Source organism: Melospiza georgiana, chromosome 3 (genome assembly GCF_028018845.1).
Source record: "Melospiza georgiana isolate bMelGeo1 chromosome 3, bMelGeo1.pri, whole genome shotgun sequence".
Lineage (NCBI taxonomy): Eukaryota > Metazoa > Chordata > Aves > Passeriformes > Passerellidae > Melospiza > Melospiza georgiana.
Window position 1 is genome coordinate 52255158 of NC_080432.1, and position 15514 is coordinate 52270671.

The 15514-nt window shown below is 44.2% G+C and overlaps 1 protein-coding gene across 2 annotated transcripts in view; it reads right to left on the reverse strand.

Moving 5' to 3' along the window:
• PDE10A (phosphodiesterase 10A) overlaps window positions 1–14169 on the reverse strand; it is a 343886-nt gene extending 329717 nt beyond the window's left edge. Inside the window, exon 1 of one of the 2 annotated variants that reach the window (XM_058019880.1) lies at window positions 13682–14169. Coding sequence is in view for 1 of the 2 variants with exons in the window: in XM_058019879.1 (XP_057875862.1) it covers window positions 12619–12709 (91 nt within the window). In the remaining variant the exon portion in view is untranslated. Of the gene's footprint in view, window positions 1–12618; window positions 12874–13681 lie in introns of those variants that run through there. The other variant, XM_058019879.1, reaches the window with a different exon arrangement.
• Between the last annotated feature and the right edge of the window lie 1345 nt (window positions 14170–15514).

Below are 15514 nucleotides of genomic sequence, written 5' to 3' on the forward strand. Positions count from 1 at the left end.
TGATTTTTCCCTCAGCTGATATCCAAGTAGTTAAAGAATTTATATAGTCCATCCCACCTCATTAATTGCAAAATTCACTTTCTGTACTATGTAATATTCCAGATACATCTGGAGGATGGAAGAAAATGATTAAGGAAAATCATTAGCTTATATGTTATTGTAGCACTACTCAAATTTTGTAAATTATGCTTGAACAACTGGAGAGGAGGAGAGCCCAGACAGTGTTCCATAAGAGAATTTGGAGGATCATTTTAGACATAAAAACTAAAAAAGTAATAACACAACTTGGAAAAACAGTAATATGGTGGAGGAAGCTATAAAACAAAGTCACAGCTGATTGGATTTTTTCCTGGATGTCTACTCTCAATAAATCTGCATTAAAAAAAAAACAACATTTTTTTCTTTATTGGAAGGAAGAAAATTCAACTTGTGTTTCAAGATGCATGCTGAAAATCCCTCCACATTTTATTTAGCACCACAACCAGCAGCACAGAGTTCCACCGGTCAAACACAACTCTACAGTAAACTTGTACTACTATAGCCTTACTGGTGTCCTCCACAGTAACACTTACTCATGCACATTATCTTTTTCTAAATTCTTTTGCATGGAATGTACAAAAATTTTAACAAATTTTGAATTTTTTATTATAGTTAACAAACACTACCACCTCCCAGAAAAAAAAAAAAAAAAAAGAGAGAACCACTCAAGGGAAAAAAAAAAAAAAAACCAAACAAAAAAAAAAAAAAAAAAAAAAAAAAAAAAAACCACAACCCAAACCCCACCAATAAATCATTCTTCATGATGAACATGTGGGTTTTGTTTCCCTTAGACTATATTTAGTAGGCAGCAGAAAATAAACAAAAACTCAATCACCCTAAAACTAAAACAATACTCTCTGCTGGCAAACAAAAGGTGCATCAAAGTACCCCTAGAAAGCTGTTTTAACAAGTACATGAGTTTCTCTTTTTAGAGGGTAATAAAAAACTTAGCAGACTAAAATCATAAAAACATGTAGTTATTTTCAAATAAATTTCATTTCAAACAGAAACGTTGATAAAAAAAATTATGCATGTCTAATATAATTACTTTTAAAAATACTGACTTTTGGTTTTATTAAAATAAGTTAGGATATTAAACTCAGTGAAGAGTCACCTTCAAATGGTACAAATGGTAACATAGCACAAAGAACCACCTCACCATACTGGAAAGCGCTATGAGCTATTTCACATTTTAATTTGTACAAACTAACTGGTGTCATTCAAGCTGTGTCATGACAAGCTTGCAGAGACCTGAAGTGCCTGCAGGTACTTGGAAACACAGCTCATTGCTTTGGAGCTCACAGAATGCCACGTGAGACACTCTGTGGTTTGCCATGACTATGAACACAGCACAAGGCGAGACATTTTTCCTCGGCTTTTTGGCTTGCAGGTATCCATGCAAAACATTCTGGCCAAATCCTACTTGAGTTTGTTTGCCTTTGGGTAGTTGCCTCCCCATCCTGCCATTTGAACAGTGACAGTGTCACAGAGCACAGATGCTGAACTTTCACAGAGATGGGCATTTCTGAGGAAAATGGAAATTGTATGAGAAAACTGTGAATAAAGGAGAAGATACACACAAGCAGTCAAGGCTTCCTACTCTGTTTGCAGACCTACCAGAAAACACACTCTGCCCCATTTGCTGCTTCCCTCCTGTTTATCTCGTGTTTGTCTTCACACAACTTGATAGTACTTCTGTGAGTCAAATAAAAGCACTTTTGACAAAACTGGCTTGCTGAAGTATTAAGAGAAGAGATGAGTAAACAGAGGGAGGTAAAGAAGGGAGGACACAATAACTTCAAACACACAATAAAAAAAAAAACCAAAACCCATAAAATTAGCAATTAAAAAAATACAGCCAGATGTGTGTGTCAGATTTATTAGATTACAGCCTCTCTGGAGCAGGGACCACGCAAGACAAGGTGCTTATTCAGTGTTCAAGCACAAGTTTGCCATCAGCTGAGGCTACCTTTGGACATGACCTCATTGTAAAAACATTACCCTCAATCACAGTGGTCTTTGAAAACTGCCTCCTGGCTAGTTGATTGTTATTACAGATTTCACAGTAGCTATTAGGTATATTTGCATCTGTGTCTTTAAAATCATGAGTGAGAGAGAAAGAGATACCTGGGGAGTTGCGGGGGGAGAAATAAAAAAGCATGTCTGAACAGATGATCTTTACAGTTCCGTCCTCCTGCTGCTAGAAGCTTCCCACTCAGCTTCTGCTCCTATTTGTTCATCTCTCTCTGGCAAGAACTACTCTTAACTGTGTTAATTTTCTTTTTTGTGGGTTAATGTTGGGTAACGTGCTTGCAATTGCCCACAACTAATAGATTTCCAGTGATTGATTTTACTGCACTCCTGGCAGTAAGTAGGGCATATTTCTTGAACCAGGGTCATTTAAAGGGATTCCAGAAAGTACCGTCAGACATTTCATGGCTTCATTTAAACATCTACTTTCTTAGTTCCATGCAGGATTTTGAGCAGGAGGACAGAATCTTCAAAGGGAGGTCACTGTCCTCTAGAATATTAAGTTTAGTAGAACCATTTCAAGAGTTTGAACAAAGCACGAAGCATGACCTTTTATTCATTTATTTATTTAAGGCTAAACTTGGCAGATATGAGAATATCCAACTGTAGTTAGCCATGATCTCAGCCTCTGGCTGTGCAAAGACATCTTAAATCTGTAGGTTCTGTGCAGATCCAGGGGATTTTTGCCAAAAAGTCTCCTAAATAAAAATTAAATATTCCTTCATGTTAAGCTTTACAACTTTCTCTTCTTCCTATCCTAGCCTATTATAATCCCAAATTAGAAATACATAATGCTTTAGGATTACCATTGCTTAAACTGCAGTTTCCCAGCCAAAAATGACTGCTATAATTCTTTAAGGATTTCAAAAAGGTTGTCACGTATCTTCTGCCTTTAAAAACCAGTGAGGCACAGCCTTTGCTTAATTACTGTCCAGTTACCTGGGAGTGAGAGGGGAATAAGACACAGTCCTGCCAAGGAAAATCTCGGGAGCACCCAATGCCTGGATTGCAGTTGCAGAACGAATGGCATCTGTCAATAGCATTCTGTGAGAATGTGGCAGCGGCATACAAGAAGCCATTTACATCATAGCTTCTGAGGCCTAGATAAAGGATTATCTAGATGCTTTGACCCTTCAAAACCCTACCAAAAATGTTGTACACAGCATATAGATCAGCACTGGGAAGACACCAATCTACCCCTTCCCTCAATTTAGCAACTTCACATTTTCATGACAATCTTTTCCAAAGCTAAATCTGCAGCATTAGCAGAGGCGTACTTGCAGGTTTCTTTGCAAATACTAGCTACCACTAGCCAGGACTGTGGCTTTGTATTTCACAGAGCAAAGAGAAAATGATGATGACCTGCAGCTTTTTAACTATCACTGCAGACTAACTGCAGTGAGTCTCCTTCCCCCAGACATGTCAAAGGAAGGTATGTGGCTAGGTCACAGCTTTCTTCCTGTGCAGTTTTGAATCTGCAGGGCTGTGCACTGACATTGTCAATGTGCCAGCTATAGGCCCTTCATCTGGTCAGGTTCTTGTGTCTCCTGCGCACCTTCAACTCCTTGCCTAAACCTCAGCACATGGTTCTTGCATATGGCACTGAAATGCCAAGTGTCCCACTTTCAAGTGCCAAGGGAAGCATATAAAGTTTGAAACTAACAGGCTCTGCAAGTCAAAGAACAAGTAATACAATAACAGCCAACACTCAAATAGGCCCTTCTGCAGAGAAGTATCTGGATACTAAAAATGAACCTTTTTCAGATACCTTGACCAGAACCTAATGCAATCCACATGACCCAACTCAAAACCCTACATGGGCCACAGCACCATTTCCTGGAATCACAAGTTTCATTGCCAAGAAAATGCTGCAGTTCTTCAAATACTCTGAAGAAAATCAAGCAAAACAAACAAAAAAAATCCACCAACATCTCTGTTGTCATTATATTGCAAAGATTCCATATTATTGTCTCCTCATTGCAAGAGTTTTGTACCTCTTTGATGTTTCTTGAGGGCAGCTCCCCTAGGCACTGACTCTTCCTTCTCCTCACAGCAGCCAACTGACTCCAGTTCCCCTCAGCCAACCAACCCACTCTTTTATAGCACTCTTCTTCTTATTGGCTACAGCTGTGGCCTGGTAAAGTCAGGCCTGCTCCTAATCTTTAATAATTAGCCAGCTGCAACTCCTCAGGGGAAAGATGACTTTCTATACTACCTTTATTTTCTTATATTCTATTCTCCTACACATCTCCAAAACACTGTAGGCAAGGGGCTGGAGTTAATGAATGCAAAATTTGGCCTGCACAACATTTCTCATGTTTCCAAGAAATTACTGAGGTTCTTAGGAAGTCAAGGAAGATCAACGAAGAAGAGAGAACAGTCCGCAGCTCACTTCACACAACTGAGGACACTCTTCATGCTCTGCTGGCACGTTAAGCTGTTAGTTATCACTTCCCAGACAAGACTTCCCACAATGCAGCTCTGGGAACTTGTGTTAGGTTGGCCCTTGAAAGAGACCGTAAGTACTCCTGCAGTCTTATATAGATGGCACAAAAGAGTTGAAAAGCAGTAGGAAGACCACTGATTCAATCATTTCTGTACAGCCTCTAGGTGTGAATGCTCCTAGTCCCACTTATGGCCAGGTCACAAAAGTTGAAGCCCACCTATAAGTCATTAGTTTTTTCCCCAAAGATAGCTGGGGAGCTTGCATGGACTAAACCCTGTTTGTTAAAACAGGGACGTACCATCTGAACTTACTAATTTGCAATCTTTAGTTCCAAAACATAACATTGGAAAGTGATTAACAACATAGAGAGCAGATCTGCAAAGCCTGAATAATAATTATCACATAAGCCTGTCTTGGCTGTATCTATACTAAAGGAAGTATAACAGAAAAAAAAAATGCAGGTGAATAAACAGTAAAAGTGAAAAATAAATAATTCTTGGCATGGGCAAAGCCTACAAAGCCAACCCGATTGCACACAGAACAGTCAGATCTGTCACTCTAACCTAACAGCTACATAAGACTAAAACAAAAGCATAATCATGACTATGAGAAAACAGCTATTTGTTATAAATACTACTTCATGGTGCCATCATATATGACTCCTCCACCTCTAATCCATATTGTGCTGGTTTTAACTTTCCCATATTATATCTGGGCCCAACACAAACTGAAGAATGTAAGGATCAATCCATTACCAGCTGCCCCTCAGCTCTAATACAGTACTCTAGTAAAACACAATTTGGGTGTCTTTAATACAACTTGACACCTGAAATACAGCTGCTCATTCCATATGTGATCAGACATACTAGGAATGGACTTAGGAGCACAAACTCAATTGCCCAATGTGTGGGCAGACCTTAAACATCAACATTTGTAGCCATCACACTGAGACTGAAGTGCTAAACACACAAACCAACTGTACTCTAGCCCATCACACCAAGACAGCATCTCTCTTCTCCAGCATAAAGCCACAACTGTTGCTCACTGAGTTGCCAAGCTTTCTACATTATCATTAGTAACTTAAAAACAGGACTATGCTCAAATAGTACAGAAACTTTAGGGCCACAGGCTGAAAACACTTAGTGACTTCATTAATGAACAAGTGCTTCATTAAAGATTAGAGTCTCTATTCTTGTGTATTAAAAACACAATGCCTTTAAAAAAATAAACTAATCTGCATTTTCATGACACTTGCCTTATGCATCTCTCCTTCCTTCCCTCCCAGAAGCACTGGACTCAGATATGTTCAGAAACCATCCAAGCTGGTATCATCAATATTACTCATCCTCCTGTCAACACAGAGTGATCAGGTGAATGTGGACACTATAACAGGGGACCAGGACTCGCCCTCACACATATCATGGCAAGGGTAGATGCACATTCCTTTGCTGACCAGGAACAGGGAAGCGGCTTCATTTATTTATTTATTTGCAGAAGGAGGAAAATGGCTATGAAAAAAACAAACAGATGCAATGCATTCCTAGTAAATCCAGGAGATTCACGCATATTTCCATTCCACAGAAGTTGAAGGAAATCTGCAAAGCTTTTACATTTTTTGTTTCACTTCCTTTATAATTCTCTCCCTTTTATGCCGCCCTCCCTACTTAGCTCTTTCTTCAAGTGTGAGGAGGCATCCCAGATCAAGGATGTCAGCCAGGGTTCTCCATTTCCCAAGCAGCACCCAACCAGTCAAGGGAACACCTGAGGCCAGCTGAGGACCAGGTTCTCCAAAGACTAGTCCTCGTCCTCTCTGAAAGGCCACTCAGGCTCATTGTGCAGTCAGGAGGATGTCTTCATTGAAGGTCATTTTCAGAGCTGCTCTTTCCCCATTGCCTGGCCAGGCAGAGAGAGAGCAACCACCAGGTATGGACTTGGCTAACTGCACAACTTTATTCCATTTAACAGCAGTTGCTACATTAACACTTCCTAGTACACTGGAGTATCACCCTCTGTGAGCTGGGGCCAGCCAGGATGGACATCTTTCCCTCACACAGATGGAAATGAGGCTACAGCACCATCATCGTGAGAACTACTTTGCAACTTTATGGAACCCAAAGCAGAGTCTCAAACAGTTCCCACAAAGCTTCAAGACAGGTTCGTCCTTGAGATGTTGGTTATTTAACCAAAGCACGATTTTTAATAGCTACCCAGGAGACTTCTTCACTGCTTTTTTTTGCTGAAATTACGATTCCTGTCTCACTGGGTGTTTTTATAGCATTACCATTCATGCTACATGACCAGCATAGCTGAAATATCTAAGTGCCCACAAATAATTAAAAAGTCATCTCCACTTTTTAAATGTTTGGATAAATTTATTTATAGGGCAAGTTGGCAATTCCCCCAAAGTCATACCTTCCAACCAAAGCAACTATGTCAGGTACTTAAAATATCACCCATTTCCGTATGGCTCTGCCTTTTCACGTCAGCTGGGATAGATTTTTCCACCTAGAATGCAGGTAGTGACCTCAAGACTTGCTAGCAGCAGCTAAAGACCAAGCTGTACCAGGCAGTACTGCACTGCTGGGCACAAAAGGCCCCTTCTACACAAAAACACCAACTCAGCAAAACGCTCAAGAATTGCCCTTTGTATTTTACTTCAAACAAGGCTCATAAACTTATACTGAGGCACACACTAGCACACCTCTCTAAAACAAGTGGGGGAAGAAATGCTCCTCAACAGTCTTTATGGCACAGTGGATGGGAAGGCATGTCAGCAGCAACGCCTGAGGAAGGTATTTTTTCCAGAGACCGCTTACGACACTGTTCCAACAACAGCACATTGCTGTTGCCCCCCATCTCTCTGCCCAAACATTTTGAATTCTCTTTAGCTTCACAATTTTCCATCATTCTCAGTTTGCAGCTTCACATAAATTGAAGGAGGTTGATAGAACTGTCATCTTTTTCAGCACATTAAATCTGATCCTCTGAAAAAGTCAGACCCCCATAGATGGTTCACAGCATCTGGAAGGCAGATCCTTGACTGTCTTAGAAGAAAGAGATTACAAAAAAAAATTAAACACAGGAAATTATCGGTAACCATTGAGCTAATCAGCTTTGGAGAGCATGGTTTCTTTTCCATTAACAAAACCCTTAATAAGCTGTTGATGCAATTCTTTCATCTCTTTTCTTTTTTTTTTTCTGGTGACACAAACTTCTTCCTGAGAATGGAGTCGGAAGGATCGCTTCTTTCTGTGCCATTACACTACTGGCACAAAACCCAAGCTGTACAATAATTCCCTTCCCTTTCCCATGCCCTCACAAACACATAAGTCTCTGTCACTAAACACCTTAACTCTGATTAGCCAGATCTTCCAGAGTATGATCCAGAGAGGGCTTGTTTGTTTCAGGGATCAGAAGCTAAGTGAAAAGAAAAGAATGGTCAGGACACGGGAGGACGGAGAAAAGTAATTATGTGAGAAACTGAAGTCACAAATCACACACACAAGGGAAGAACTGCCAAGGGAAGAACTGCTTTGCTTTTCTACCTGCATCAGAGAAACATGAATATCAACTACAGTGTTCAGAGCTCTAAGGAATTCACTTGCTTAATAAAACAACAAATGGAATAAATACTCTAGCTAATTGTATTGAGAAGACAGTATTTGGAAAACTGTAATTCAAAAGTTGGATGCAACTCTGATTGTCATTACATCAATGTAAGCCTTCAATAACAGGGCAGAAATTGGTTTCCTGTGCCTGATGATCCCAAATTAAGATTTAATAATAATCAGAACTTAATACCAAATTGCAAGACAAATGTGAATGATAAGCAGTCACACAAACCATCAAGTGTTAGTCAGAGAGAATACTTTAGTATAAAATGCTCACCCTACTAATTACTTCCCTACTAATTACTAGGGAAGTATCCCTTGCACAGAAGTGACCCTCAAGAGGCCTTTGATTAATAATAGCTATGATCATCAAAATCTTGAAAACATTTCCTTATGCACATGATTAACTTCTATGCAAATAGTCAGTACCATTGAAATAAGAAAAAAGTAATCACATCTTAAAAGTTACTTGTGGGCAGACAAGAGTTCAACTTTGCCTCTGGAAGAGTTTTGCAACAATTCTCTCTTTAGTTTTGTAAAGCACAGAAAATTCTCAACTATAACTCATATATGTGACAATGGAGAGCATTTGAACAACTGGACCACAGGGGAAGTGGAAGAAATGCATTTATTTATCTTCGTACAAAATGCAAATTGAGAAAGAGCAGTGCAATGAGAATTTACAGATTACTGCTTACTTGAATCCATCATGCTCAAAAATCTCTGCAAGAAAATTTCCAAAGTACTGAATTGCACTCTCTCCAGAAACCACTGGAAAATTGTGAGCAGCATTACTGTATAATTTAGGCACAAGATCATATTGCATTTAGTCCTGAGAACTGTCCGTATTTTGTTTGTTTTTAAACCACCACCCTCTGTTTTCACATCTTCTAGACTAGCTTTCAACACATTCATAGAAAAAAGTAATTCACAGAAAGAAGACCCTTCTTCAGATTTTTTTTACTACAATTTTGAGCAATAGGGCTATTCCAGAATCGAAGTCCTCTGCTTCAAATTCAGCTGACAAATATCTTTGTCATTTGACTTGCACTGAAGCCTGAAAGATCTGGTCAAAAGTCAGGAGTCATCTGCTGAAATACAGCTGTCTACATCCGTGCTACATGTTTGGACTACTTTTATATTCAATTGGCAAAAACAGCACTTCTCAGATCTGATTCTGCTGACTAAATGTAGACTTCCACTTCAGGAAGAGACGAATTGATCCCTAGAAATGTTCTGCTTCCTGATTACAAAGGGAGAGCTAAGTTTCAACAGACAAATCCCACCTCCTCCATGCTGGGTATCACACTGAACAACCATATCTGGTTTCTCTGCTAGGACCTTATCAGCCTTGCTGGAATTCCTGCTACTTTAATTGCAACAAATAAACCAGTGTGGTTACCCTAAGCTTCACGGACAATCAAGGTAAAGAAATGGGCACCTCTGAGAAGCAATTCAGCTCAAGTGAGAACCTGAATTCTCCCCAAAGATGCCACTGTGCCTTTGGAGATGACGGGAATGAGCCTTATGAGTCTATCCCTTAATAAGGTGAAGCAGTGAAGTGCCTTGAATCAGACAGAGATTCAGGTGAGAGATACAGAGCAGCCTCATCCCTTACCTCCTCTCCACACCAGTGAGACTGAAATGTATGGCATCAGAGCCCACAATAAAAGGCAAGGTTACAGTATGGATTACAGAGTCCTCATAAAACACTTTGAAGGAGAATAAAAACAAAGCCACACCAAGGAAGTTTGAGAAATCTGTATTGTGGCCTACATAGTGTCTATCCACCCACAGCTTTGCCAAGTGAGGATAAACAAGAGCTGAATGAAACTCTGCAAGCACATACTTCAGTTGGCCAAATATCCAGCACAGTATAGAGCAGCTAAGAACTAGTCCACACTCTCTTAATATTTAAACAAAGAAGCACAGACCCTCAAAAGGGCCTGAGACTCCTGTGTTAGCAACACCTGCTCTCACCTGACCAGCTAACACAGATGAGTAATATGGCAGACCTGGGTCCAGGCTCTCACTCATTCACGCTTCTGTCACTGAAAGAAGTCACCTCGTTAGCTGAGGACAGCCGGGCTTCTGCATTCAGCTTCTGCAGGAATCCAGGATTTGGCAGCCTCCAGAAATCTGAGCTCTCTATTTTTCTTCCCTTGGTTTACTTATGCCCATTTTGCCTTCCCTGCCTCCCCGCTCCCAATGCACACACATTTTAACGCTAAACCCCAGGTGTTACATGGTTTCTTCATACTTCCAGGCAAACACTACACACCTGCCCTCCAAATTTAGCAAGTATGCCTTCTCCACAGAGGTAGTAAACCTGCTGGAAGACCACAATGTTTCATAGTAAGGTGCATTTTTATTAAGCTGAATAAAAAAAAAAACCTTCCCATCTCATGCCTTAAGAAAGTCTCACACCCACCATCTTACACAAAAATACATTCCCTACAAGACTGTGATACATTGCACACTCTTAATGGTTTCTACAGTTACATAGGCACAGACAATGTAATTAACAAGCAACATTCCTTCTTGTAAAATAGGAGGAAGAAAATAAACAGAATAGAAGTTCACAAAAATATATTTAAGCTCAGAAGTAAAATTACTTTTTTGCCTAATTTCAGTATACTACAATAGAAAAGACAAGACCCTGGATTATCTGGGTGCAAAACACGAGTTTTCAATCTGTCTGATTTACAAAATACATTGTGTCCCCTTATGAGGAAAATGATACCTAATTTACTCCTTTTAGATACACATCAATACTTTATGAAGTATTTTTTCACTGTCCATTTCATTTGTTTTGTGTATACTGAAATCAAGAAAAAGAACAATCTTGTGTTAAAGTTATATTATGTTTTCTGTTTCTTGTTACATAACCAGATGTGTTACAGAAAATATTATTGTGTAGTTGAAAAAACAACAACAAAAAAGCACTTAAAAAAAAATCCTAACCGGGCAAGCATCACTGCATCACAATAACATGCAAGGTGCTTCTACACCCACTACTGGCATATATTTAAATTAAAATTACAGGTAATCTATACCAAACTTTCTGAATGCTGAATCTCTGCTGAATACCCTGTCTGTATTTAACCTCCTCTGTTGCTGACAAGGAGGTAAGATTTTCCAGGTTAGTAACAGCAAAATTCCACATTGCAAAAACATTGAATGCTGTCATGCATATAAAGTCATTGACAAGGTTTGAAAATATCCCTCCCATGTCAAGATTAGTCTTAAGCAGAGAAATGGCAAGACAATATAAACATGTTATTTTCTTGTGGGAGAGCCAAGCAATTAAAAACCAACAACCACATAAACCCTAAACCATATCTTTTGAGAGAAATGGTGTATTTCAGTGCTCCTTTCTAATGAAACCAGAAGAACACACCAACTGTGCTGGAAATATTTCCTTGCAAAAGCAGACACATCCATGGTGGTAAGGGAATTTCACGACGTGGGTGATTTGTGACATTAGGATCTTTCACATCATTTACAAAAAGGGCCACAGACTCCATGTTGGAAAACACACTCAATGCCATCCCTCCCTGCTCGGTGTACACCTGCCCAGGCAAAAACACCATGTTTCTGAATTCGAGCATGCACAGAGACACACATCGTCACCCGAACCCACCACACACCCACCATCTCCCACCACAGCCACTCGCAACAGCCTGAAACACTGCTCTGAATCAAACCAATATTTTCCTCTCCTCTCTGCATTACAGCCACCAGCCCAAAGCCCTGTAGCTCAGCTTGGTTCATCTGGGCCCACTTTGTTAAAATAAACACAAAGGAAGGGAACCCACTGGGCTGGCTGAACAACAAGAAATTCGGCTGAAGAACTCCCTCACACTTGTGCGCACAGCTGATTTTACACCATGCGGCTGCTACGTTCACGTTATTTTGTCAAAAAAGTGCGGAACAGCTTTCACCACAAACACTTGGAGCTTGAAAATCACAGCAAAACCAACTTTAGCTGGGTGCAAAGCGCGCTACAAGAGCGGCGTTCGAAGCCCCATCGTGACGCACCTGAAACCATACCAGGGCCGGGGGCTTGCTGGAGGACATGGAGCCAGGCAAAGCCACGACGCAAATGTGAGGTGCCCACACCTCATTCGCTGCCCCGGCTAGGAGCGCCCCGCAAACCCATCTCCACCAGCTACAAATCAATGAGCCACTCCGGCTGTGCCCAGGCCAGTGACAAACTGCAGTGGGGAAGGGAGCCTGGGCTGCTTGGCAGACCTGCCATTCCCCTCGGCCGCCCTCCCACACCCCCTTCCCCCGTGCACGAGTTCGGCGTGGCCGCGGTGGGAGCAGCCCCGCAGCTCCGCGCCCGGCCCTGGCAGCAGCCCGGCCTCAGGGCCCAGGGCACCCCGGTGTGGGTGGGCTGCAGGAGGCCGGCCAGGCCGGCACGTCCCCGCCGTGCGTGGGCTGCCAGCCGCCGGCCGCCCGGCCACCTGCAGGCCTCCGCCGCCCTACCTTGCTCCTCGCCGGCCCCAAAGCAGGCTCTGGGGTCCTCGGGGGGGAGCGGGGCTCCGCCGCCCTCCAGGGCTTTGCGTTTCTTCGACATCTGGTCGGTGTTTGGGAGTTGAGTTTCTCCTCTCTCTCTCTCCGGGGAGATGAGTGTATGTAGAGAGAGAGGGAGAGTGTGAAGGGAGAGAGACACAGGGAGGGAGAGAGAGAGATTGAAAGAAATCGCTGCTTAAAGAGAGGGGAAGAGACTTTGGAGTGGCTGGAGAGCAAGTAGGAGGCAGGGACTAAGTGGAGAAATCCTACAAATCACAATCCCATCAATTCAGCCCCACGTCTAGAGGGGCTGCTGAGGTCTCCCCCTTCCTTGCTTATTCATCTGAGTGTGTGAGTGAAAATTAAAGATAGAGGTAGTGGTCCTCTGCTGCTTTTCCAAATGTTAGCAGGTGGTGGTTTTTTTCCTTTTAATGGGGGGGGGGGGGGGGGGAGGAAGGAGGGAGCTGATTGATATTGTTTCCTTCTGCTGGGATTCCTTCTGGTTTTTAAAAAACAAAAAGGGGGGGGAAGGTAAAAGCTGAATGGATGGGGGTGGGGGGAGTTGGAAGGGGGGGTGGTGGTGTGTGGAGAGCGGGGGGAACGGGAGGATTAAAAAGAAAACCAGGAGCAGAGGAGGAGGGATGAGAAGAGCCTGCAGGTGCAGGGAGGCAAAATTCCCTGCAGGGGTCATGTGCTCTGGGAGCCGGAGATGCTGGGCTCCCCGGGGGCTGGCCACCCCGCCCGGCACCTGCGGGAGCGGCGCGGAGCGAGCGGGGCTGCGGGGCGCCGCAGCCGGCTGGCAGCGGGCACCCGCGCCTCGCAAACTCCGCCGCCGAGTCAGTACCCCCGCAGCCGGGCTTCCTCGCTCCCTGTGTAACCCTTTCGGCTCTGGGAACGAGACGTGCCGCTCCCCTGGGGAGTCCCGTCCCGTCCCCCGGCGGCCCCGACCTGCCCCCTTTACAGGCGCATTGCAAAGCTTGCTAGAGGGTATTTGTTAGCGGGGGTGGGGGGAGGAGGGGGCGAGGACACAACTTACCCTCCAAACTATGCACAAGCTCGTCTCTGCTTTCCCCTTCAGATCAACTTTAAAGAGCAGATTCTCAGTCAGTCCGAGAGGCAAAGAGGCAGGGGAGGAGAGGGGAAATTGTTTAGGAATAGCTGCTGCCAAGTGGGTGAAGTTCAGGGCACAATCCTGGCTCTTCCACGCTCCAGCAGCCCAGCATCTTCCCGGGGTCTGGAGAACAAGGTGTTCAACAAGTCTTCCTTGTTACCCGAAATTGATTGATGATGGCTTTCCCGCCGGGCTGCATTTAACAAAACGATGCAGAGAGCTACTCTGACGAGCAGGAAATTTTAGAGGAGCTTGCAGTATAGCTGCGGCTTTAATTTATCTGCCTCTCTCTATACATACGTACTTACACACATACACATTCACACCTGTGTATGTGTGTATGTATATATAAATAAAAAGATATAACTCTATCAATACCACGTTGGGTCCACAGGATCTTAGAAAAGCTTGCCTGTCGGCTGCGTGGAAGTTAAAGAGTTTTTCTTAAGCAAAAGGGGCTGATGCTTGGACACATCTCACGTCCAACAGGAGGCAATGACGTCTGTAGCTTCATTGCTATAACAGCACCAAGGCTGCAATTGCCATTCACTGAAATGATAAGGGGCGCTCAGACGTAAGCAGTCTGGACCTCTAGCAAGAGACTGAAGCGAAGATGATTTTCTCCCCTCCCAAAACAAATAATAATGCTAAAAAACACCTAAGGAAAGAGACGGGGAAACAGGGAAAGGAATCTAGGTCTTGCAGTCACACGCTTCTGCAACATGATCCTTTAGCACCAAAAAACATTTATTTTTTGCAGCTGACTAGACTTTGGGAAATTTCAATATATTATGATTATTCGGGCGGGGGGAGGGGAGGGATTTTTTTTTTTTCCTTAATTATTTCTGTCTCTCTTCAAGCAGGCATTGATGAAAGCTGGGTGTAAGTGCCCTCCCCCCATCTTTCCAAATATATTTCGGCTCGGGTACATACTGAAGTGTTTACGGTGTATGGTTAGATCCTCTTAAGTAGCAATTTCTTGCTGTATAGGGTGCAAGGATTTTTTTTTTTTTTTTTTTTTTTTTTTTTTTTTTTTTTTTTTTTTTGCTGAGCACTGGCAGGCACTTAGAAAGAAACGGGAATTAAAAACCCCGATGCGAAGAAGCGGGGGCTCCTCCTCACGCGGGGTCACACACCGGCAGTGCCGCGGCTCGGACCGCGTGTGGGGAGCGCCGCCGAGCGCAGCCGAGCCGCGGCGGGGGCGGGCGGGCGGCGCTGCCGGGCGCGGGGGCGGCCGCACCTCGGGGCTGCCAATCCCCGCGGGGGCGGGGGCGCTTCCCCTGCCGCCGGCGGGCCCGGCAGTGACAGCGCGGGTGCCGCAGGGGCTCCCCGGGGGCAGCGGGCACCGCACCGCGCCCGGCCCCGCCGCGGGGGAGGCCGCGCCGCGCCCGCCTGCGCCGGCCCACGCGTGGCCGCGCCGCGCCGCAGCCGGGCGGGGACAGGCCGGGCAGCGTCTGCCCCACGCCGCCCCCGCCGCCGGAGAACGGGCCGGGGGACACGGGCGAAGGCGGGGAGGGTCCTGCGGGATCGCGGTCCGGCCGGTGCCTTCGTTCCCGTAGCGAGCCGTACCGGGGCTGCGGCGCCATCCGCAGCCAGCTGGCGGGGCCGGGGTCGTTGTGTGAGGTGCCCCTGAGTGCTGCTGTCTGCTCTCTGCATCCCCAGCCCCTCACTTGCTGTCCAGATTTTTCCTCCTGCGTCCCCTCAAGGGGCAGGGCTTGTCTGGCCTCCAGATGATTCCAAGCTGTAAGTGGCTACTTG